The sequence below is a fragment of the Pituophis catenifer genome, unplaced genomic scaffold, assembly GCF_029215685.1.
Source record: "Pituophis catenifer annectens isolate HBS135680 unplaced genomic scaffold, rPitCat1.0.hap2 SCAF_1, whole genome shotgun sequence".
In the NCBI taxonomy this organism is placed as follows: Eukaryota; Metazoa; Chordata; class Lepidosauria; order Squamata; family Colubridae; genus Pituophis; species Pituophis catenifer.
In genome coordinates this window covers 47,826,640-47,851,725 of record NW_027256881.1, presented here as the reverse complement: position 1 = coordinate 47,851,725, position 25,086 = coordinate 47,826,640, and the positions used below count along the sequence as shown (strand labels likewise).

The window sequence follows — 25,086 nt, the reverse complement described above, 5'->3', positions numbered from 1 at the left end:
TCAGCAAATGGGAAGCTCACAAAAAGAACAGTAGCAATATCTGCCCAGTAGCAACAAAATATTTATTGCCTTCAATACTGGAGATCATCTATAGCTGTGATGGCAAACCTATGGCACGCGTGCCCGAAGTGGCATGTGTAGTCATGTTGCCTGGCATGCCAGCCATCGCCACAGCCCAGCTCCACCGCGCATGCACGCACGCCTCCCATCAGCCATCTGGTCTTCGGCTCTCTGCCGCACAAGCGTGGAGGGCGGAGGTGCATGCAGGGGACACACACATGTATGCAAGGGGGTGGGGTACTCACATTGCATTTTGGTGGTTCACACACATCCGCATCCCGTTTGGGGCCTGGAAGTCCTCCTGCACCAACCTGGAAGCCAAAATGGGGCACGGGTGGGGGCCAGGGCACATGCATGGGGGCTGGAGTGCATGCATGGGGACATGTACACATGTGTGGAGATGTGCACACATATGTGGGATGCACATGCGTGGGGGGGCGCTCACATTGCATTTTGGGGGTTCAGGCACACATGCTTGCATTTGCACACGCACACACGCTTTGGGCACTCAGCACCAAAAAGGTTAACCATCACTGATCTATAGCCATGCTTACAATTTGCCATTGATTCTCAGACTCCTTAAGAATTTATCAAATCCTCATTTAAAGATATTCAAGTTTCTGGTCAACAGTGTACCTGGTGGTAGCAACTTCCACCAATTAACTGTGTGGTGTCCTAAGGATTTCATTTTCTCTGTCTTGAATTTTTTGTCTTTCAGGTTATTCAAGTATTTTGAGCAAGGGAGATACGTTCTCCAAACATTGTAGCCTCTTTCCCAAAGAATATTCTGTTTTGTTTTGCTTTTAATCGCCATCTTTTCTTATTCTACAACATTCTTTGTGAGGTGATTAATTAAGAAGATTTGGGTTAGTCAACATTTGTTTGTGATTCTGGATGCGTTTCACAATGTGAAACCGCATAAGAAGTTCTGAGCAGACAGTACATCAATTCAAACCTCTTTGAGGTTGTCATATTATTTTCAAATGCCAGCGTTTCTGTACAGCCTGATCTTCCTTTCCAGAAGAATTATGGATTTTCTGTATATGCAAATGTACACATTTGTGCTATGTCATCTTGAGAGGAACATATCCATTTAATCCAGATTACCTGTCCATCAAAGCAGTAGGTTAATTCTTCAATATGTACATGCAAATCTGTCTGTAAGCACTTACTAGTGACTCTTGGCAAATAGAGGTTCCACTAAAATTTATATTTATAATTGGATGCCTGAAGTAAGCATGCTTATAAAAACTGACAAACCTAATAGATCTGAAGCAGGCTGCTGAAGTTTCATTACTTTAGTAATTCAAACCTCTGACCATCTAGATAAAGGTAATGCAATCTGGCTTCATTTTCATTCTTACTGCACAAATTTCCTAGATACCTGTTTATGAATGCAAAGGTTAAACATCAAGTGAGGGTCATTAGAGCAAACCTTTATTTATTCTTTCATTGCTTGATATGCCTTATTCCAAACAAATAAGCAATCTCCCTGCCTCCAAATGTTTTTATTTTGTCAAAGATCTGGAACAAATTTTCCCTGCCCCCACCTCCATCCCAGTAATCACTTGAAAACAACTTTCTTTATGTGTTTGTTGCTGGTAGGTTCAGAGGTGAAAGATAGCACAGGAGTTTTGGAAACAGAGTATCTGCTAAAATTAAGCTACAGAAATAAAAGAAAATGGAAACAGAAGCTTTATTCTGATGACCTATCTGGAAATATCAATTCATAGATTGTTGAGTTTGAGATTATGCCTGCAGATTTCCCCCCCCCCCTTTTTTTTAAAGCATTCATTTTAAGTTTTAAACAGGCTATGTATGATTAACTGTTATGTGTTGTGTTAAAAGCAATAGTTCTTCAATCTTCCCATTGTGACCTCTTAAAACATGTTTCTGAGCTTAGAAATTTAAAATGTCCATTCCTCCTATTCACATGCAGATATCTTCAAATAAAAAAGATAAAGATTCTCTTAAATCAGGCTTGATTCTTGGTATCAGCCTTGCAGGACTGAATACTGAAGTGGTTTGCCATTGCTTTCTTCCAGAATAATTTCCAGGTTCTCATTCTAGCCCATCAAATTGGAATTCCCTAACTGTTTGTTACGAGTACCATCCAGAACGCTTTCTCAGCTTAACTGACATCCCTAGAATTCCTAGTGATTTTCTTTCCTAAAGCCCAGCACTACTTAGTTTCCAAACTCAGCTGAGGGATTTTGTCCTGATATAATTAGAGTGATATGTCATATACATTTTTATTTTTATTTTATTTTGTTTCGAATTTATATACCGCACCTTCTCCCGAAGGACTCAGGGTGGTGTACAGCCAGATAAAAAACATACAATACAAACATTAAAAACAATTAAAAAGATATATATTAATTTGGCCCCAATTTAAAATAACAAACCAATTAAAATATTTAAAAATATATTAAGCCAGCCTGGCTTGCTGAAAAAAGAAAGTTTTAAGGGCACAACAGAAGGCACCGAGGTCTTGGATTCTCCTTATATCTGGGGGCAGCTGATTCCAGAGGGTAGGTGCCCCCACAGAGAAGGCCCTCCCCCTGGGGGTCACCAGCCTACATTGTTTGGCTGATGGCACCCCGAGGAGGCCCTCTCTGTGGGAGCGCACAGGTTGGTAGGAGGTCATCGATAGCAGCAGGCAATCCCGAAGATAACTAGGTCCTATGCCATGGAGCGCTTTAAAGGTGATAACCAACACCTTGAAGTGCACCCGGAAGACCACTGGGAGCCAGTGCAGCTCACACAGGAGCGGTGTTATGTGGGAGCACCAAGCGGCTCCCATGATTACCCGCGCGGCCACATTCTGGACCAGTTGGAGCCTCCGGGTGCTCCTCAAGGGGAGCCCCATGTAGAGAGCGTTGCAGTAGTCCAGGCGCGAGGTGACGAGGGCGTGAGTGACTGTGCACAGGGAATCCCAATCAAGAAAGGGCCGCAACTGGTGAATCAGGCGAACCTTCCCAGAAAATGCAAGAGATGATGCATACATGATCCCAGTCCTTGATTCTTGAATCTGGTATTCAACATAGTCTCTAATAGTCACCTGGGCATCAACATTCAGCATGAAATAGATATTTTATTCACCATCCTTCCAGTGTGTTTAATATTAACTACCATTATGGTTATCTAATGGTACTTGAATTCTGAATCACTGAGATGTGGACATGGCAAAGGATGTGTTTAAAAACTACTTCTTCTTCTTCTCTCCCCTCCCTCCCCACCCATAAAATGGCTCTAGAAGCAAAGCTTCCTGATAAGGCGTAATTTTCAAGAACATTCTTCTAGACTCAGGAAGAATACTTTGGGACACTGCCTTTATTATTTAAAATCTTTGTCTATAATATTATATGGAGGGGGAAAAGAACCTGTTGCATTTCTCCTCATATTCTTATGTCTGGAATAGATTTTGTACCACTATTTAAATTGATGCCTTTAAAATATGCTGTTGGATAAATGATTGAAAATACCTTGGACTACAAGAAGAATAAATCATTCAATATTACATGAAGGAAAGCAAAAATGCTCATTGGTAGTACTAATGATGAAGTTAAACTTTAAATATTTTAGACACATAATGCAAAGGCAAGACTCATTGAAAAAGACCCAGGAAAATCAAAGACAATACTGTAGAAAAGAGGCTGATAAAAGACAAGGTGGAGAGATTCCAGGTAATACAATCATAATTTTACAAGAGCTCAAAGAATTTATCAACAGACAATCCTGGTGAAATGAGATTCATCGGGTTATGAAGAGTCAGAAGAGTCTGAACAATAAGATTTGCCTACAAAGCAATTTCCCCTATAGAATATTTATATCATCAGTACAGAGTTTATCACTTAGTGAGTATCTTTGAACTGGACCCTTTACATATAACTTTGCAGTTCTTTTTTTTTTAATAGTTTTTATTAAACAGTTTTGTCTTTAAAACAACATAAAAAACAACCACAAATACATAAAAACAAAACATAACATAACAAACAATATATACCATCTAAGGTCATTTTACAGCTTTTTGTATCGGCATACATATTTTACTTTTGAAGTTCTCTATTCTATTATATCTATTTACTTCTTGATAGTAGTATAATAACATTACATCAACATATATATTAACACACATAGTAGCATTCATTGTTCTTATCTATAAATATAAATATATTCATTTATATTTACATCTCTTTGTTTAATGTTGCTCATTTACTCCAATTTAAGTTTCATCAATACTAAGTTAAACATTTCCTGTTTTGGTTTCTATTTTCGAGCCAACTGTACATTTTATTCCATACTTCATAATAGTCCAAATCATCCCTCTCTTTTAACTCCATAGTCATTTTATTTTATTTATTTTATTTATTTAATTAAATTTTTATACCGCCCTTCTCCAAAATAGGACTCAGGGCGGTGCACAGCCAAGGTAAAAACAAGACATATATACAAACATGGTGAATCTAAAAAACTATTTAAAATAATTAAATGTTTTGGCCGAATTAAAACCATTTCCAATTTAAAATCAATTTAAAAATTAAAAAATTTGGTCAAGCCAGCCCAGCTTGTTGGAATAAATAGGTTTTTAGGGCCCGACGAAAAATCCGGAGGTCTGTTATTATGCGTAATTCTGGGGGGAGGGTGTTCCAGAGGGTAGGCGCCACCACAGAGAAGGCTCTCCCCCTGGGGGTCGCCAGCCGACATTGCCTGGCGGACGGCACCCTGAGGAGGCCCACTCTGTGTGAGCGTACTGGCCGGTGGGAGGCTATTGGTGGCAGAAGGCGGTCTCGTAAGTACCCCGGCCCTAAGCCATGGGGTACTTTTGTCCATTTCTGCACATTCAAGAATTTTCCTAATTACTATTTCATCTGAGGGTATATTATTTTGTTTCCAGTTTTGTGCGAATATGATTCTTGCTGCAGTGAGTATGTGTAGTGTAATGTATTGGAGTTTTTAATTCATTTTCGAGTCCAGTATTCCTAATAAAAATAGTTCCGGTTTGAAAACTGTTTTTCGCTCTGTAATTTCTTCCAGCCAATTTTGAATTTTGCATACTTGGAGTCATTTTCTGTCAAAAGCTGTGCAGTTATTATTTCTCCATTCATTTCATAACAAGATTTTTGTTTTGTTTTTATTCATTAAACAACTTTACAAGATGTTCAAGGAAGTATTGAATATTATTTCCTTTCCTGGAGTGACACTGACCAAATAAACTCCCCAAAGATCCCCGCAAGTGAAAATAGTGCTGTTATTGATGAATTATATCCAAATACACAGTATCAGATTTTGCTTCAAGTTTTCAGTGGACTTCACAGCATTACCAGTGAACCTGTGCAAGTGATTACACCAGACGTAGATAGGTTGACTCTTGGTTTCAGCTTTAAAACTGAAAATTGATTAACTGTTTTTATGAGGGTTGAAATCTGTCATTGTTCCATTATGAAAATAAGAGGGTTTTTTTAAAAAAAATGCTGTGAAGTCAGCTGCTTGTGACATGACAATCAACTGTTTGACCAGAAATAAAAGATGTAAATCTAGCCACTCAGAGAGTTTCCCTGACATATTTCCAAACTGGTTGGCAAGCTGGAGGGAGGGAAGGGAAAGGAGGGTGGAAAAAGCAACTTGTGAATTTCAAATGCTTTTGGAATAGCTTTTCTAATCTTTTTGGCTTTGTAAAATCTCATTATAAACATTATAATATCATTACCCCAGAAGCAAGTGTTCCAGGTCATTAGCAAAGTACTTTAAGTCAGAATTGCATTTTCTTGGCAAAGCCAAAGTTTATCCCCCTTTTTATTTATAAAATAGAACCTACTGGAAGTACAATTTTTCAACTGGTAAAGATGGATTTACCCAGATAAAAATAGTTCCTTTAGATAGCTATTTATGACATGCTTAAATAATCTGTGTAATTTAATACTAAGAAAGATGAGAGTTATTTTTTTTGGGGGGAAAGGTAATGCTTCATCATTATCTGTGGTAATCATCAAAAGCATTTACATAATAATTTAATACACATTCAAGTTATGATGCTAATAAAAGCTATGAGGAGATGTCACCCTTAGAAGATAACTTGTGGGGGAGAAGGGTGGAGTTGAAACATGACACTATACTGAATAATTGTGAATGAGGTCGCACAGTTAAATAAATAAACACAATCCTCTAGTCCAGAGGTCTTCAAACTTGGCAGCTTTAAGACTTGTGGACTTCAACTCCCAGAATTCTCCATAGCATAGCTGGCTGGAGAATTCTGGGAATTGAAATCCACAAGTCTTAAAGCTGCCAAGTTTGAAGACCCCTGCTCCAGTCAAAGTTATAGTAAAGCGAAGTTAAGGCAAGGCTGGAGATACAACAGTTTTTACCATTCCCTTTTCCCACATTCTCTGAGCCTATAACAGCTCCATTTAGAAAACAGTGCAAACATCTTAACAAACTAGCAGATAAGTAGCAGAGGCTTTCCTAAATCTAAATTCTAATGTATATTTGGTTAAACACGTGTTTTTACAATGGCAAATGGAATTCATTCTCTTTCCTCCTTTATTTCTAGAGCCAGAGGGCCTGTTCCCTCCAGAGATCATCATCATCAATAGTACAGCTGTACATGTCATTGTGGCATTGCCTTCAAACTCAAATGGTGTTGTCAGAGAATATTCTATTTATGTAAATAATAACCGATATGAGACTAGAATGAAGGCACCTGGATCTTTCATTTTAGGAGATTTGTCTCCATTCACCCTTTATGACATACAGGTTGGAATTTCTTTTTTCTTGTATATAGTTTAATGTCAGTGCATCTATAGATATACAGATATTAACACAATCCGTATATCATTTTGAGTACAGTCATGTAAATGGCATATGTTTGTATACTGTATGTGATATATAAAACTTTGATAACTCATGGAATAATTAAGTTAAAGATAAAGGTTCCCCTTACACATACGTACTAATCATTCCCGACTCTAGGGGGCAGTGCTCATCTCTGTTTCTAAGCTGAAGAGCCAGCACTGTCTGATGACTATTCCATGGTCATTTAGCCGGCATGAGTAAACACCGAAGGCTCACAGAACGCTGTTACCTTCCCACCAAGGTGATCCTTATTTTTCTACTTGCATTTTTACATGTTTTCGAACTGCTAGGTTGGCAGAAGGTGGGGCAAGTAACGAGAGCTCACTCCATTATGTGGCGCTAGGGATTCGAACCACCGAACTGCCGACCTTTCTGATCGACAAGCTCAGCGTCTTAGCCACTGAGCTACCGCGTCCCCTTATGAAATAATTAGGAATATGTAAAACATATAAATATAGTCAATTAATATTGCTAATACTGCATATATAATAGAAGTATTTCTTCTAATGCTTTTGAGATATTTTGGAGCAATTATAGTTTTCCTTCTTTATCCTAATTAATTGTGATTTTCGTATTTTATCTGCTGGTTTAAGACCCAATAAAGATTGATTGAGTGAATGAGTGATTGAACTTTAAAAAAAAATAATTATAAATGGAATGAGGTATCTTTAACAATCTCTTATGTTCCAAAAATAAATTGAAAATGCTACTAAAAATTAAAATAAAATAGTTCAATGTTAAAAAATAAACCTGTATTATGAATACATGCAAATAGATTAATGCCTCAAACTATATGAATGTGGGACAAATTTGTTTTATTTGTATTGCAATTTCATTAATTTCTATTTCCTGAATCAGAAAGGAAAATGCAATCAGACATCAATATTCTATTTTTCTAAATTATTAGAAAAAATGCACTAATGAAAGATTAATAGATATATGTGCCATCTGGGATAAATATGCTCAAAGGTGTATTGATAAAGCTACCAAATGCATTTATTAGCAACAGTGTATAAAAATATATACATTAAAAGGACTATGTAAATACATGGGTGCATGCACATATATATAGTCCCTCTTTTAAAATTACCAGGGTTAAATTTCCTTTCCTCCTGTGATGCTGAACTTGTATATATTACCGAGATCCAACTCCTACTGATTAAAACAAAATAGCAATTGTTTTAGAAACATCAGGCATGCATAAAACATGAACTACCAGAAATAATGATATTGCATTGGTAGCCTTTTATCATGTTCCCCTACCTCCCCTTCTTCTCTGGAATAGGATGATCTTAGCCAAGAAATCCCAGTCTTTTAAAAATACAATTAATATTTAAACCCTTTGGGTTTTTTTCTCATTCTCTTTCTCTTTAGGCTTCCTCAAAAATTTGCAGGTTTTATGAATATTTGTGAAGAAAAGGCATACAAATACATTTCTATAATGGGTTTGATTTCATTTGTTCAAAATGCTGCTTTAATTGCAACTTTCCTATTTTATTTTGTCTCACTCAGATACTGGCTTTCTTTGAATGATGTATGGGGACCCCGTAACAGTAATCATGTATACTTTGCCCTACGATTTGCATCCATTTGCAACATGCAATAAATAAACGTCACACAAAGGCACACTATAACAGATTTCCACATTCCAGCCCCTTTTAGTAAAAAAAAACAACAACCACTCCCTATGAATATACATATAACTTTCCAGTTTCCATATGGATACATACTTGTCTTTCTTCTACCGTAGTATAAATTCCAAGAACTTTTAATAGTTTTCAGACCTCAGGATTTATTATTGATGCCTTATATATTAATCAGCAAGGGTTTTTTTTAAGCTTCTCATATTTCAGGATTTGTGCCAATGTCTGTACCACTGAAATATCAGGTAAACTTCAAAGATTTAACTGTTCATTTGCTTCCCCTCCACATTTTTTTTTTTGGCCTTTCATATTACATTTCCTATCAAATCTTCAGCTTCCTAAATTTATAATTAAATGGGTGTCTGTCTTGCTTTTTGATGTCATGTGTAAGACATCTGTCAATTTGTACCCAGGGCATATTGAATGACCTTTTTTTGTTATTGTTGATGCAAAGGTGACATGATTAGTCTTCCTTTGGATCTATTTAAAGCACTAAAAACTCAGGAAGTCATATTTTGACTTTCATCTTCAGAGTTCATCAAACATTAATATGTTGCTACAAAGGTTCATTATTTCTATTTTGGGACAGGAGAGGAAAGAAAGCTGATAGACTTACAAAGGTGAAGTGGCAACATTCTGGATGTCCCTATCCCAAACTTATTAATTTATGTCTATTATTACTATTTTTGTAACTCACATTGAAAAACATACCATATCCTCCTCTTGAGTGGATTAATAATGCATCATGTTTGCAAAAGACAACTCTGAGGGGAGGTTTAATTCCCTTGTTGGAAAGAATGGAAATCCTCCATGTATGTGAAAAGATGAGGAACACTTGGATCATTCTCAATACAGTTAGATTATAACAATTTAAAGGGTTTCTAGCCAGTCTTGTAGCTCGGCCTATCGTTCTGTAATGAATACTAGCTTAATCATGGGATAACTTAGCTAAAGAAATCCTATACTTTTTCATTGAAGTTTAAATACAAATAAATTTAAATGGCATGCATTACTTTGCTTAGATACTGTGTTGCACTAAAATTGTTTCCCTAATATACAGTAATAACAAACTTAAGGTAAACCGCTCCAAACTCGATTGCAGAAAATACGACTTCAGCAACAGAGCGGTCAAGGCCTGGAATGCACTACCTAACCCTGTGGTTTCATCCCCTAACCCCCATAACTTTAACCTTAGACTGTCTACTGTTGACCTCACCCCATTTCTAAGAGGTCTGTAACAGGGGTGGGTTCCACTTACCTTTACTACCGGTTCGCAATGGGAGCGCATGCACGCTTTGCCTTTGTCCATTTTCCTGATTTTATTGGTTTTGGTCAATACTGTTGAATTTAATATATTTATTAATGCTATTACATGAAACGATATTATAAAAATGCTGTGATATTATAAAAATAAAAATGCATTGTTTTCCTTTTGTGCTCCCCATTCAAAATGATTTCCCTTCTTACGATTATATTAAATTTAGCTTTGCTACAACTTTGATTTCAAATTTTGAATGTGGAAAAATACCCATTTTGATACTTGCTATTCTAGGTTGAATCCTGCAGAAGGAATGTTTGTGTGAGAAGTAATGGAACCCAAATTAGAACTGCAGAAGATGTGCCTAAAGACTTATTGCCACCATGGATCTATGTCCTTGGTTCAAGGTATTAAAATGTACTTGCCTTGTTTTCTACCTTAAATCATAAGAATCAGTGCTGCTAAAAGTAATTATACTGGCATAATTTGGGCTATAAGATAAATACTTATTTCCATATGAATCTAAGAAGGAAGGTTACAATGTGTATGTTTGTCTGTCTGCCTGCCTATTTTACATCTTGTCTTTCACATTAGATTTCATTTTAATCCAATATGTGGCAGTTATTTTTTTTTTACTTCATTCAGGAAACTCATCCTGAAGCTGCCTGTATGTTACATGTATGCATTGCCATTCTTCTGTGTCTCTACTTTATACAGAAACAATCTCAATCTCACATAGTGTTTAGCTTGGCAAGAAGGCCATGATTTCATCAGCCTGGAGATACTGGAAGAAAAGGAGAAGTCATACAGGCATTACTGGTGAATATAGGAAGGATTCCCAAAGCCATATTTATAGTGAAGGACTGAGAAACTTGTGAATCAGTCCTATGTCACATTCTTATTGATTTAATTCTATCAGCAGCTTCTCTGACTTTGTTGAGTAAGAGGACTCATCAGTTTATGTATCCAACTCTCCATTATTTTCTTTTTCAAATGGGAAACTGATCAGACTTAGACATTAAAGGAAGTCATGTCAACCTTTCGTATGTCTTTCTCCTCTCTATTACATTCCACTCCTCCTATTGAAACAGTATGACGAGGAAGGGTCCTCGATTCCTTTTTCTCCCTGCTTTGCTCTGCTCTTGACTTTGGCTTAGACTGGAATTTTGTGGTTACTCCCACTATATTAGCCTGATTAGAATAATAATTCATAATATTAAAAAGGCAATAAGTGTAAAAGAAATTAAGTTGTTTATCTATATGCACGTACCATAGAAGATATGGTTCTATATTTTTCTTCTATTATTATGGGAATTTCTTTTTCATAGTGAAAAATCATTCTTTTCCTAAAAGGATCCATGAGTGCCAACATTTGCAATAGAGATTATACAACCATTGCCAAAGATGTATCAAAATTATGACAACAATAATAAGTCTCCTGCATGTATATTATTGTTAATAAGATTTTATTATACTACTGGCAGAACCTGGCACTTGGTCTACTTCTTCAAGAAAGAAAAATGTAACAATGTTAAAATAACAACATTTTAACATCTAAATCTTTGAAAATATGCCTATAGGATATATTTACTCCAAAAATCTTCTAAGGAAGCTTCTGTTGGTCTTTGTTTTATTTCAGTTTCTGCATTTGCTCTTAAAAATTATAATTTCAAAGATTGCAATTACAATAAACAGACACAGACACACAGACATACACATGTAGTTATGCATGTCTTTGAGATGGTACTTGCTAAGATATCAAAACACGCAAATATGAAACAGTCAGAAATCCCTTCCTGTTTGATCATCTGTTCAGTATAATGGGTCTTTTTTCATTGCCTCCCCTTACATGTCATATTATCATCAGCTGTTCTCATGTCCTAAGAGAATACTAACTACTGATCGATTGCCTGGACATGTCTGACTGTGGCCTACATATGCCCCAGGTAGTTCATTTATTTGCCACGGTGGATTTGCTAGAGTGGAATTTAATCAATAGTTAATTCATTAATTCTGGTCCTCAAGAATGTAAGGCCTTGTGCTGTAAAAAAAAAAAAAGTAGCTATCTGGCGGGCTGGCTGGTTTTAACTGTGATTGAAATGTGACAATCACTGCAGTTGACAGCTTCAGCAAGTACTGGCATGCATATGAATTTTCCACTTCGTCCTCTGTTAAGAAAACAAATTCAAGAAGAAAATAGCAGATTGAATAAATAGGAAGATACTGTAATCAGTATCTGCCAATGAAGAGATTATTTGGTTTCTAGCAGACTCCTATAAGCAGCGCAATGCATATTCCACAAATTTTTGTAGCAGTTCTTCAACAAATTGACCTTGCTTTTTAGAAATTCCTTAACAGATCAAACCTTTATTTGGGATCAGAAAAAGGGTTGCCACTTTAGGGGAATACTATAGAACCATACAAAAATAATTGCACTCACTAAATTTTATGTAGGCCTCACAGATTGCATATCAGATCTGTTACAACAGAAATGTTTAGTTTCCCCTATTAGGCTAGCAATTATCTGGTGTCAAAATGTTCTTGTGGGCACAGCTATTATCAGTTGGTGTTTATTAAAATGCATTCACTGGCTGAGAGATAGGCATCCAATTAGGACACTCAGTTATATCTGGAGCTTCTTCACACCTCTTTATGTGAAGTAAAAGGAAATGGCAAATGGTAAATAAAATGTCAATTTGCAAAAAGTGGAAGATGTTACTTGTATTTTTTTTAGACCAATATGGGCGCCTAACTCTAAAATCCAATTTGGTGTGGTGGTTAAGGCATTAGTCTAGAAACAGGAGGCTAGTCCCATGGTCAGAAACACATTCTCTCCCTTGTCCTCTCCCTCCCTCTCTCTCCTCCCCTCCCCCCTCTGTTTTTGCAGGTTTTTTTGAGGCAAACTCCAGGAGTCAACACTGACTTGAAGGCTCCAAAAAAAAAAAAGAAAGAAAGAAAGAAAAAGAAAAAACAACCCAATCTTGAAATTAGGCTATTTTGGTGTTATAGTATGTAAAGGAATGAAAATGAATTCCTCTTTTACTCCCATTTATCTGGGAATCGAAGAGGTCCTTTTACGTTTGCTAAGAAAACAACAGTAGAAGACCTTGAAAACAAGGTGAGACAAGCAAAGGGGGTTCACAAAGGCATAAAATGTCTTGTAACACCCTTTGATTGCCTACATAAAGACATGATATTGAGGAGGAAGAGAAGGGAGGCAGGCAGTCCTGCCCACTTGTCATCTTCCTCATTCAGAGAATTTATAGGACTTAGAAGCTGACTTAAGAAAACTACAAGTCCTAAGATAATTATCTAGAAGGAAGAACAAAATGAATTCCTCCCTTCCTCCCATTTATTTGGGAATCTAAGAGTGAATTCAACAGGATTTAACCATATGACACAGGAACCATATGCATATGTTTCCTTTGACCGCAATCCAGCACAGATCATCTATTAATTACTTTCCTTGTTTCAGAGAAACAAAAAAGCAGGGCCTCAAAATTGCCTTCCTATTTTCAACCTGATTTATGCACACTTGCATAGTAATCTGAGCACAACAGATCCTTTACCAGCATAACAGAAGATTCCTCATACCTCCCTCCATAGAAAGTCAATTCAGTGTGTCAATTCCTGCAGACCACACATTTATAGATTTATGCTTGTTGAGGTCAGATTTCCATCATGTCATTCTGAGTGGGAAAGAGAGAGTAGTCTGTGGGTTTATATGCAAAAGTGAAAATAATTCATTTTATAATGGGTACCATATTTTACAAGTAACTAACTTGTAAAAGTATTAATTCAATTAATGGCATGCTTTTTCCTGACCCTGTCCCTTTTTTTGAGTTTGGCCTCTGCAAGTAAAAATATATATTTATATATATATATGTTTATGGACACAAATGAATATGCTGATATGTCACATGCATGGAGAGGAGCAGGGAAGAGAAACGGTTTCTAGGATTGAGTTTAGCGGGACTCTGAATGTCCCATTGTCAAGGTAAGGAAGCTGGGCAATACACTGATTATTTTGTTTCAGTTTATTATAATTCAATTGAATCTTTCTTTGGGTAGATCATCTTAAATCCAGGATTGTTTTCCTTCTGGGAAATGTATCATTCAGAAAATCACATAAATACTTTCAACATTCATCTGCTATTAAATGATTTACTGTTTTCTTAAGTGAATCAAGAAGTAGAGGAAAGTAGATTTATTTGTAAACCCAGGTGTCAAAACACATCTGTGTTAGGTGTATAACATGCAACTGACATGTACATATACATTGAAACTATTTTCTCAAACTATTTTCATTTAAAATAAGCATACAAAGTTCTGATCTGTTCCCCATCTTCTCTATTCTCCTGGTGAATCTTCAAAAGATCATACATTTCATGGCAGCATACTGAGGGTTAAGATCAGGGGTGTCAAACTCACGGCCCATGGGCCAGCTGCATCGCGTGCTGGCCATGTCCCGTCCCCCCCCCCAGTTTAGAGAAGGGGGAAAAAATCATAATACATCATGTGATGGCAACGTGACACCGCAAGTTTGACATCCCTGGTTAAGATTGTTATTTCTTCAGATCAAAGAAATTGATAGGACCTATAACACATTCTGTTCTGATTTATTAAACCTTATCAAATATATATTTGTGCTCATTTAATCTATTGTGCTCATTTAATCTACTGTAACACTGGGAAATTTTCCTCCTCTAATTTCATGGATTAAATATTCTGGATTTTGGTTTCAATTAGATGTTTCTCAAACACTGAATACCAGAAATAGGATAGAGAATTACTATCTAATCATGGTAATAGTTGCAATCCTATTAGTTTATCACAAACTTTATATACTATATTTCCATTCAAATGTGTTGAAATTCATTTATGGGAGACCATAAATTCTAATCCAGATTTAAGCATGAAACCAATTGGGTAACTCTGAGTTAGTTTCTTTATTTCAACTATAGAAAGAAACAGTGACTAATTTACTTCACAAACATTGCCAAGAAAACAGCATAGACATCTCCAGGCAATCACTAGGAATCAAGACTGATTCCAAAGTGGGGGAGGGGGGAAGGGGAGAGAGAGAGAGAGAAAATCATAGTTAATTATGGTTAGTCAAACCATAAATTAGAGTGAGATGTGAACATAAACATTAGTTTAGAGATGTACAGTCACATACTATTGCTGAACAGCGTGACTAAATTCAAATATGACTGCTTTTGAGGAGAGTATGATTTCATTTTAATTCCGTCTTGTGCAAAAACATTTTAACAAAATCAGTCAAAGACCATGATACAAAATACTTGTCATTTACCACTGGCTTATTTAGTTGCAAAATAATACACATTGAGATGGTATTTCAAATTGTAGATTCATTTTTAACGTTTAGTATCCCTTTCTTTGTTCCTTTGTTTCTTCTCTTTCACTCTTTTGTTCTTTCTTTTTATATGTTTGTCAGTAAATCATTGATATGTAAGGGGTATTTTTTCCTTTGAGTTGAATATGCAGTGAATATAAAATAGACTTCTACAGACTGTGGCATTAATTCAGTAAGTCAGATGAAGACTTCAGAATAATAATAGTGACTCTACAAGTAACCTGTGAAGTTATCCCTTCACAGTTGACATCAATTCTTCTACTACAGATTGTTATTGCTAGGTGTTCCTCTGTTTATACCTCAAGGTAGTGAAATAGTTCACTGTGTTATTTTTATTCTATAAGATGCCATTTTTATTATCTCAGCTGCTGTTTCTGAACATAAGTCTCTAACTTTAAATGAATGCTAATTTACAGTGTCACAAAGAATTCTGACAGGTACTATGTACTTGGATTATATTGCTTTCTAAAATGATCCATCCAAAGTTAGGGGATGTTAAGTTTCCCTCACAGCAGAAGAGATATAAGGATTTACTTAAATCTTAAACAAGCAAATGGAACTTAAAGAAAGTCATCTTTAGCTCATCAATGTTCACATTATAATGTTGAAGGCTGCCTTTAATAAATTTATTGTGGACAGATTGTAGCTCTACTTATTAATCTTTTAGCCACAAGGTTGTAGGATTCTCTTGTTTTTAATATTTATCCTAAAGCTCCATTCCTATTCTGGATGGGAATTCTGCCAGTTGTAGTGCCAAGCATCTGAAGCAAATTAGGTAGAAGTCTGACCTTGAGTAATTGCATGAGATCCTATTATTGTTGTTCTTGTTTCCATTTCCATTCAGTATTTTTATCTAGAGGGCATTCAAGGTATGTACAAGGGGAGGGAATTTTAACCTTTTTACTTCAGCTTCTTCACTTCTAAAATCTTTTTTTCTGTTACTGGAAACAAAAAGGATTTAAGAAAATGAAGGAGAAGAGTGAGGAAGAGTTTTCTTGAACAAAGCATCTGCAGATAAAAAGATTTAAACCTCCTCTCCCTTGTGTGGTGGTTCAGTTCAATTCATGGCTTTACTTGTGCTTAGAGTAAATTCAGAGGTTAACTGCATTCTGTATCATTAACATTATATGCAGTTCTCCCATGAAATATCTGCAGTATGATATTATAAGGAAGGGACTATTTAATTATTTACATTTCTACTCAGGCATCTTTTGAGGAATATATTTAATGCATGTTTTGAAGACACAGAACTGGATGAATATTCAGATCTTTACAATGAATCTTGAAATCCAGCACTTATATTTCAGAACATTTAAATTACACTGATAACCAATCAGAGTCGATGTCTGCCATAAATTTGTGTTGTGAACAGCTCCTTTTGTGACCCTTCCCCGACTGAGTTATTCTCTCCCAAGCTGAGAGAAATCTGATAAAGAAAAGGGAGGAAATACAAACAGGAGGAAGAAAGTATTGGTTGAGGAATTGCAAATAGGTAGAAGAAAGTGTTGATTTTTTTAAAGAAAAAGAATACATAAGTATATCAATGACAATATATAAAATAGTTTCCAATCTGCTGTACTTTGTGCTACTTATTTTAAATTCCTTTGCCTTTCCAAATCTAATTCCAAGTCCTAGAATTTTGATCCAACTTTCACTTTTTAAATTCCATGATAAATTTCTTTGACAATAAAAAAAAGGTATCGCCAAGATAAACAGACTGTGCTGAATATTTAAATTGTTGCTAAACCTCAAGGCCTAGAGCCATTTTGCATCTTTGGAAAGATTTTGGCTATTATCTATTAATTCTTAAATACACCTAAATTTAATTTGAATGTGGCTACAAGCCTATTCATCACCCACTACTTCTCATGATTTTTCCCTGGTCTAGATTTAGAGTCCTTATTGATGATACCTTACAAATTCCTGCTACTATAGTTCTGATGGTTGCCCAGCAAATGGACTATGTAGGATGGCCAGGTTCATCAAGAATGTATTTTGTATGTACTCCAAATGCCAGCACTATGTCTAGTGTTTAGTGCCTTTCCTGTAATGGGAAAATGTGAGATGGCTGAAACCATTGAGATGATCTTACCTGCAGATGATCAGCTTGTGCAGTTGAAAGTTTTTCCAATACTTTCTCTAAAGAAGCTGAAATCACAAGTGCTATAGTTCCTGCAAGTATGGTCTTAAGTCATCAGTGTCTTCACTGAAGGAAAAAGACATGAAAGGACAAGATTGCTACAAGTCGTGTTTTTTTTACGAGAGTCAACAAAATGTCTACCAGTGCAGCTATGTCTTGCATGGCCAACAAGATTTTTTTAGTGCAGTGCTTTGTTTCTGTCAAGTATATCTATAATGTGTTAACGTTATGCTGAATTTATTAATGTAAAAATACTTGTTTGTAGAATCTGAAAGCAACTGAGGAGAGGTATTAAAGTGAGGCTGTGATTCTATTTTAAACTAAAATTTAGCACTTGATTTCTATTAAATGTCAGGGTCAATTATATATCAGAATCTTCAACTCTACCTTTCTGCCAAAGAATGAATCATAATTTAAGTGTTCTATAATGATCCTTCAGCAAAAAAGCCCCTTTAAAAAATTCAGATCCATGTAAAGCTCCCTCACATTGCAGCAAAGTTAAAAAGGACACCTGTAAGGATTTGAGTCATAGCAGGAGCTGAAGTAAATTACAGTTGGTATTAATTGAATTATGTGTTAATTGTTTTGCTGCTTCAGATCACTTCAGATTAACTGGACATCACCAGGACAACCAAATGGCATTGTTTTAGGATATGAACTATTGCGTAAAGCTCAGCATCCCTGCCCTAATGCAAAACAACTGTCAAAACTTCAAAGTGAAGGAATTTGCCTGCTCTTGGAATGCAACATTCATGAAAACATATGTGGAAGACGATGCTGTAATCTCCAGTTTAAGGTAACACCATGTAATATGCTGGCTTTAACCACCTCCTCTTCCTCTTCCTCCTCCACTATGATACTCAACTCACTCAGGTTATAAGCCAGGGATAGCTATAAATTTCTATTTTCCAGAAACCCAATCCCATGCTCAGGAGGTGAATAACAGTCTTAGCACTATGAGGTGAGTTGCTTTATTGGAGACAAGAAAAGTATCATATAATATGGATGATCTGCCCATTACAGAACACACAAGTTAAGCACTACATGTATGTCAGTTCTGGGGTTTAAATTGTAAGCTTTTTTCCTCCCTCCCTTTCACATCAACAAGATTTTAGCTGGGTTTTTCCTCCAGCTTTTGCTTACAATACTTCTATCTGACTTGTGGAGTGCTAGTTTCCATCTGCCCAGCTTCAAACTTTATCCCTCTCCAGTTTATCCATTTCTAGCTTCACTGCAGCTACCTGCTTCCTCCTGTTGTGTGACAGTGGAGAGCATTGTACATTTCTTTCAGTTTCTACTTCTACAATGGCTGGAGCTTGAAGGGAGATCTCCCTCTCTTCAAACTTTTTTTTTATTATTATCTCCTCCTTGTATCTGGAAATCTCAGGACAGGGAGTGAATTTTCAGTTCATTTCTTTGGCTGAAATCATAAGGGTTTCCCCTCTTTTAGGCATTCTGCCTCCTCCTCATGGCACTAGACAGGAAAATGAGGCAGTTTGTATCTCTTCTACATCTTCATCAGGGGTTCACCAGTGGTGGGTTTCAAAATTTTTTACTACCGGTCCTGTGGGTGTGTCTTGGTGGATGTGGCATGGCTTGGTGGGCGTGGCAGGGAAAGGATACTGTAAAATCTTCATTCCCACGCCACTCCAGGGGAAGGTTACTGCAATATCCCCATTTCCTCCTAATCAGCTGGGAATTGGGAGGCAGAGAATAGATGGGGGTGGGGCCAGTCAGGATTTTTACTACCAGTTCTCTGAACTACTCAAAATTTCCGCTACCGGTTCTCCAGAACTGGTCAGAACCTGCTGAAATCCACCTCTGGAGTTCACCCATTCAAAAATCCTCCCTCTCAAATTCAGCCAGGGTAGTCTCTGTGACTTTCTCATTTATATATCAATATCTCTTTCCTCTTCACCAGCTAGTCCCTCTCTCCCCCAGAGACAGAATTCCTGGCAAATACTGAATTCAGACTGCGTGACTAGTCAGGTACTTTGGGCTTGTGATGGAATTGTTGAAGAAATTGAAGAATCTATACTTTACCTGTTGCTTCCCCTGATCTTTCCATGTCTGGTTTATCTTTCCAAAGAATTATTCCAGTCTATCCCTTCTGCTCCGATATTTCAACTTACCTAAAATTCTTCCTCCCCTCTCAAAAAATGGGGGCTTTAGGGGGTATAGATGTGTAAAAAGGGGTCATCAAGAACCAGGATGTAACAATAAAGACCATTATGTATTTTGAGCATTGCTTGATGCTGCAAAGTAGTGGGGGAGAGGATTGGAGCCTGAATATATCATACACATCTGCACTGCTGAATGGGAACAAGCCCACTATTGATTTTTATTTATAGCATAGCATAACACTTTCTCAATGGTACCTGACCGCATTATGCAGATCCATTTCCAAAAATATTATGCTTCCTTTATTGTGCTGCTGTAAAAATGAAAAGAGATAACTAGGGAGTATATTCTCTAGTGCATTTTTGTCTTTTTTATCATTTGTCACAATCTAGATGGAAAATATTAACTTATTGGGTTGGTTAAATTTTTTGGGGGGTACTTGGTTGATTGACTGATTGGATGCTACTTTACAGCAAATCCATTTAGTTTTATCTATAAGTGGGTTGTTGTTTATGTGCTAATGATGAGCATCTCTGAATGAGGCCTATCATGATTTGTCAGAAATATTTTAAATTTACGGTCATTTGCAGATTAATGTTTATGTTAGTTGCAAGTTAAGAGTTGGATCAATACTGCAGTCAGAACAGTAGAAGCCTATACATTTTTTATTGACAAATGAGGTAGAAAACTCTTCGTCTGAAGGTAAGATTTAATATAATAAAATAATGTCCCTATTTGTTAGCAGCAGCATCACACATGTAGTGACAGTGTGTATTCATAAGATTTGTTGTCAGACAAAGCATCAATTAGGAAAGTGAATTATCTCAGTGATTCAAACGAAAATATAAATTATGCTGGCTGACATAACCTTAACCACAAAGTCTGTGGGATGATGGATCAGTCCAGGCAGTGTTTACCACATCCCCTTAAAATGAATATTTGCTTATGGTATATTTTTTTTTCTCTTTTAAGATTACAGAACAAAGTAAAATATATTATACAACTTAGGTACCAAATAAGTTGTACAATATATTTACTTTGTTCTATAATCTCTAAAACTATCTTAAGCAGTCACTAAGGTAGATTTTCTCATATACAAGTATGTTTTGAGGCTTGATAATCCTGTTTGTCATTTAATGATAATTGAGTTTTAATATATATCCCTTCCTCTCTATTAGTCCAATAAATCAAGGCCTTATTCTACCATCCTGCTTTTCATAAGCCACCCAGCCAACCGTGCACTGAGGGAAATATGATCCCCAAAGTCAATTACCTGGAAGAAGGAGGTTTCCAGACTCAGTGGCCATGATGGACAAGTTAATCAACTTGAAATAAGACAAGTTTCTGCTTATTTTCTTGACTTTAGTATTATAATAACACTATGCTGACTATATACTCTATATTGTCTTCACATACTTATGGTAAGAATCTGTAGACTGGTTCACAAGTACTTTTCAGTGAAAGGATTTCTGCAAAAGGATTCTTTTGTATACACTATTTTTCACTGGATTTTATTTTAGCAGAACCAGGATGTTAATCAGGGTTACTATAGCCGTGGATATCCTGTTTTGGGCCAAAGGCCTCCATATTGGGGTTGTTGTTGTTATTATTATTATTGTTGTTGTTGTTGTTGTTGTTATTTCAAGAATAAATCATATTCATTGATCCTTGGATTGTTCATTATTTTCCTTTGCAAATGAAACATAACAGTAAATTTTAAAAAGCTGAATTTTATGTATTCAATTTATATGGCTTCCCATTTTAACCAATGACCCTGGGTCATGAACAATTTTTTTAAAAAAATAAAACAATTAAAATAATATAAAAATTAAATATTACTACCAGAGAATAAATCATGCATCATAATTGCTAAAACAACCAAGGAATGGCTCCCTGCACATACTCATATGTGCATAACATAACAAAATAACAAAAAACATAACAAAAAAACAAAAAAACAAGATAACAAAAAGCCAAAGACATCAGCTGGATTTGGGTTTGGGGTTTTTTTTGTCTTTATTATCAACAATTATTAAGTCTGGGGTGTTATGTGTCAGATGTTTATCTGTTTGAATTCTAAAGTTCCAGAGCAATTTCATTTCATTTCTGCATTTTTTATTACTTTTTCTATTTTGTAGTCCCAGCAGTTTTAACTTGCAAATAGTGTTTCTTGCAGATATTCCAATGCATCATTGTTGCTACTTTGTCATGCCGTTGTTCCTAATCAGTCTTATGCGATCTTCTTGCAGCCGCTAACTAGGTGGTCCACACTTTCTTTGCAGAGGTGGCATTTGCTGTCCGTAGCTATCTTCTCAATTCTAGCTTTGTATGCCTTTGTTCTTTGTTTTTGATGTTTGTTATCTGTGGTCCAACTAGTTCAGTATTGTTAACATAAGAATCAATACAATGACAAACAGTAGTGGTGACAGTAAGTCACCTTGAAAACTTCTCTCTTGATATTAACCCCTCTCAGTGTATCACCATTAACCAGAAACTTTGTCTTCCATTGTGCCATTGAACTTTGCACAAAGCATCTGTTGTTTCTATTGACTCCTATTATTTTAATTTACAACCTATTATTTATTTTATTGGCTTTTTATATTTGTAAGCCGCCCAGAGTCACTGAGAGTGAGTTGGGTGGCCATATAAATTTTCTTAAATAAATAAATATCATTTCTCCATATTTTTCCTACTGTTTCTCATTCAGTTTGATGAAAAAGGGTTTTCCTAGAAGATGTTTTCCCAAAATGAAGAGAATGTCTGAATGCAAGGAATGCTGAAATTCAGCAAAGAATGCTGAAATTCTTTGTGATAATTTAATTATGGAGTGACCAAGCTATACATTTCAAAGGAAGCTATCAGAATGGAACTTCTATTTTATTTTATTTTTCCACATTAATAATCTTTAAGCAGCTTAGGAAGCTTCAAATTTAGAGAAATGATAATACAATGATTTGTATTCAACTCTTCTGCCTAGTAGAATATATACCTCTCATATTAAAATGAAGTTCAAAAACAGCACAATAGATGGCCAATATCACTTTTATAAATCCCGTTCTCCTGGTTGGACCAGCCCATGGAGGACTGTATCCTAAGAATAAGGCATAATATATATATAAAAAAACCTTTAGAGGATCTGAAAGGCAGATTGTAGCACAAAATTAATTTTATTCTAATTCTCTTACGTACAAACTACTATCAACTATTTTAACTAATAGGCAACTTGGTCTGTTTGGGATCAGATGCTACAAAATGTTTTGCAGAATCATGGCAAACTTTTTCATTTTGCAGACTCATCTAAGGGAGACCTTTTTCCTCTTATTCCATCTTATTTTGAAATCAAATTATACAAACTATACTGATGCTGATGAGAACATAGAAAATAATTAGGAAAAAGCAGTATTTTTAATTGGATGGCTTAGGAAAGCAGATATATATGTCTGATTACACCATCCTAAATTGCCATCCCTAAATAAAAGATGATGAGATAATACAGGCCTAATAAGAACCCTGGCTGGCTGGTATACACTTAAATATAGGAGGATGAGATAATGATGATCATTACCAATTTCAGTAGTTGGCTTTTGGGGGGGAATATGACATAATCCTGATAGTTCTTAAATACATTTTGTTTTATGGGCTGATAATGCATATCCTCTGGGCTTCAGACCAATACAAATAGGATCTGTCCTAAAATGCTGCCAAAAATGCTATTTTGTAATTTACAGCCTGTTGCAAAGGATGTTGGGGAGCTACATAACAGTTCAAAGATACAAATGGGAGGCTGGCTGAATCACGTAGTTTCAAGGGTATGCTGAGTATAAGTAAATTGTAAGCTGTTTAAGAGGTACATAATGGGCAAATAATATCAATGGGATCTTGCCTCAGAAAAATCATTGAGTTGATGACAAGAAGTTTTACTGGGGAAGAGATAGCTCAGAAGGATTTGAAAATTTAAAGCACTTTTGACATTTAAGATAATTGTTCAAAGAGCAGTATAAATTGAAGCCTTGGTCCTTTCCTGAACACTAATTTCTCATCACTGAATAGCAATACTATTACTGCTGCTGCTGCTGCTGCTATTTCTCTTGTTCCTCATAATAGAAATAATAATCCCATATTTCTATCCAGAAGATCATAAAGCACCCTTCAATACAAAAATGCAAACTATTCAAACAAATAAAAATTGTTAAAATACATGCATAAATCTAAAAGTAATACTGATTAAAGAACTGTTTTAATTTCCCTTCCTTTTAATGCTAAATGAGAAACCAGTGATTATAAGTAAGAGGGTTGGCAGAAAATAGGAAAACAGCAAGAAACCAGCCAAGCATTTGACACTGGCCAGCTGATCAGTTGGCCAATAGAAAAATAGTTGACTGTGTGCATTTCATTCTTTATAGTCAGAAAGCATATGCAGTCATGGCATACAAATATGCATGATATAGGATGGCAATAGGCATAACTGGGCTATAAAAAGTCCAGGTGACCACTAAATGATAATAAAATGTTTTCTGTATCTCTTTGCTGCCATCTAGTGGTCATCTGAATTTTGCAGCCGATTTATTTGTTATGGCAATAACCCTACTGCCAGGGGTTCTGAAGCCCTTTATACTGCAAACTCATGTTTTCCCGCTGTTTTTTTGTTACTAACAGTGGCTAAGACAAAAATCAGTTCTGCAGTTTGAAAGGCTTCTTTGCTCCTCTGCAATTTATCTGTGTCAAAGGAGGTCTGGCAAAACTATTCCCAAATTACATTGGAGAAGTATGTTTCGTGTCTAACTAACCCATTCAAGTTGTAAAACAGATTTAGGCTAATTGAAAAGCTGCAAATGCAGTCTGCATTCAAAAGTATTCAAAAACTGCAGTTTGGATCCAGGTTATGTTTTCTGAGCATGGAAATGTGTCTGTATGCAGAAAGCGGGAAATACACTGGATCGTTTCTGCCAAGGAATGAGTGATTTTCACAACCTGGTGAAATAATTTCCTAATTATGGATGACATATACATACGAAAGGACAAAGCTTGCACTGTGGCAATGCAATGCTGCTTTCATCATTTTCCCTCTTGCACCAACTCCCCCTGGAAGACACCTCCATGTTAGAAAGAATGTGGGAAATTATTGCCTTTGCACCGAGTAGAGAATTTTCCGAATGTTAAGGCATGGCTCTGAATTATAATTTATCAAAATTAGCAAAGCTGATATATTTTAGGTCCATCTCTTATTTTTAAGCAATACTTTTGCCTTTTAATTTATTTATTTATTTACTAAACATTATTTTGGTACCCATGTATAAAGGTAAAGATAAAGGTTCCCCTCACACCTAGGTGCTACCCTGTTTCCCCCAAAATAACACATCCCCTGATAATAAGCCCAATCAGGCTTTTGAGTGCATGCCAATAAGGCCAAGCGCTTATTTCAGGGTTCAAAAAATATAAGACAGGGTCTTATTTTTGGAGAAACACGGTAGTCATTCCCGATTCTAGGGGGCAGTGCTCATCTCCATTTCAAAGCTGAAGAGCCAGCGCTGTCCGAAGACATCTCCGTCTTCTGTGGTCATGTGGCCGGCATGACTAAATGCCAAAGGTGCATGGAACACTGTTACCTTCCCACAAAAGGTGGTCCCTATTTTCT

At 36.1% G+C, this 25,086-nt stretch overlaps 1 protein-coding gene across 1 annotated transcript in view; it reads left to right on the top strand.

Annotated features, from left to right (window-relative positions):
• USH2A (usherin) overlaps positions 1 to 25,086 on the top strand; it is a 474,981-nt gene that overhangs the window by 328,262 nt on the left and 121,633 nt on the right. Inside the window, exons 44-47 of the mRNA XM_070957393.1 lie at positions 5,207 to 5,434; positions 6,611 to 6,813; positions 10,108 to 10,220; positions 17,928 to 18,126. Of these exons, the coding sequence (XP_070813494.1) occupies positions 5,207 to 5,434; positions 6,611 to 6,813; positions 10,108 to 10,220; positions 17,928 to 18,126 (743 nt within the window). The remainder of the gene's footprint in view (positions 1 to 5,206; positions 5,435 to 6,610; positions 6,814 to 10,107; positions 10,221 to 17,927; positions 18,127 to 25,086) is intronic.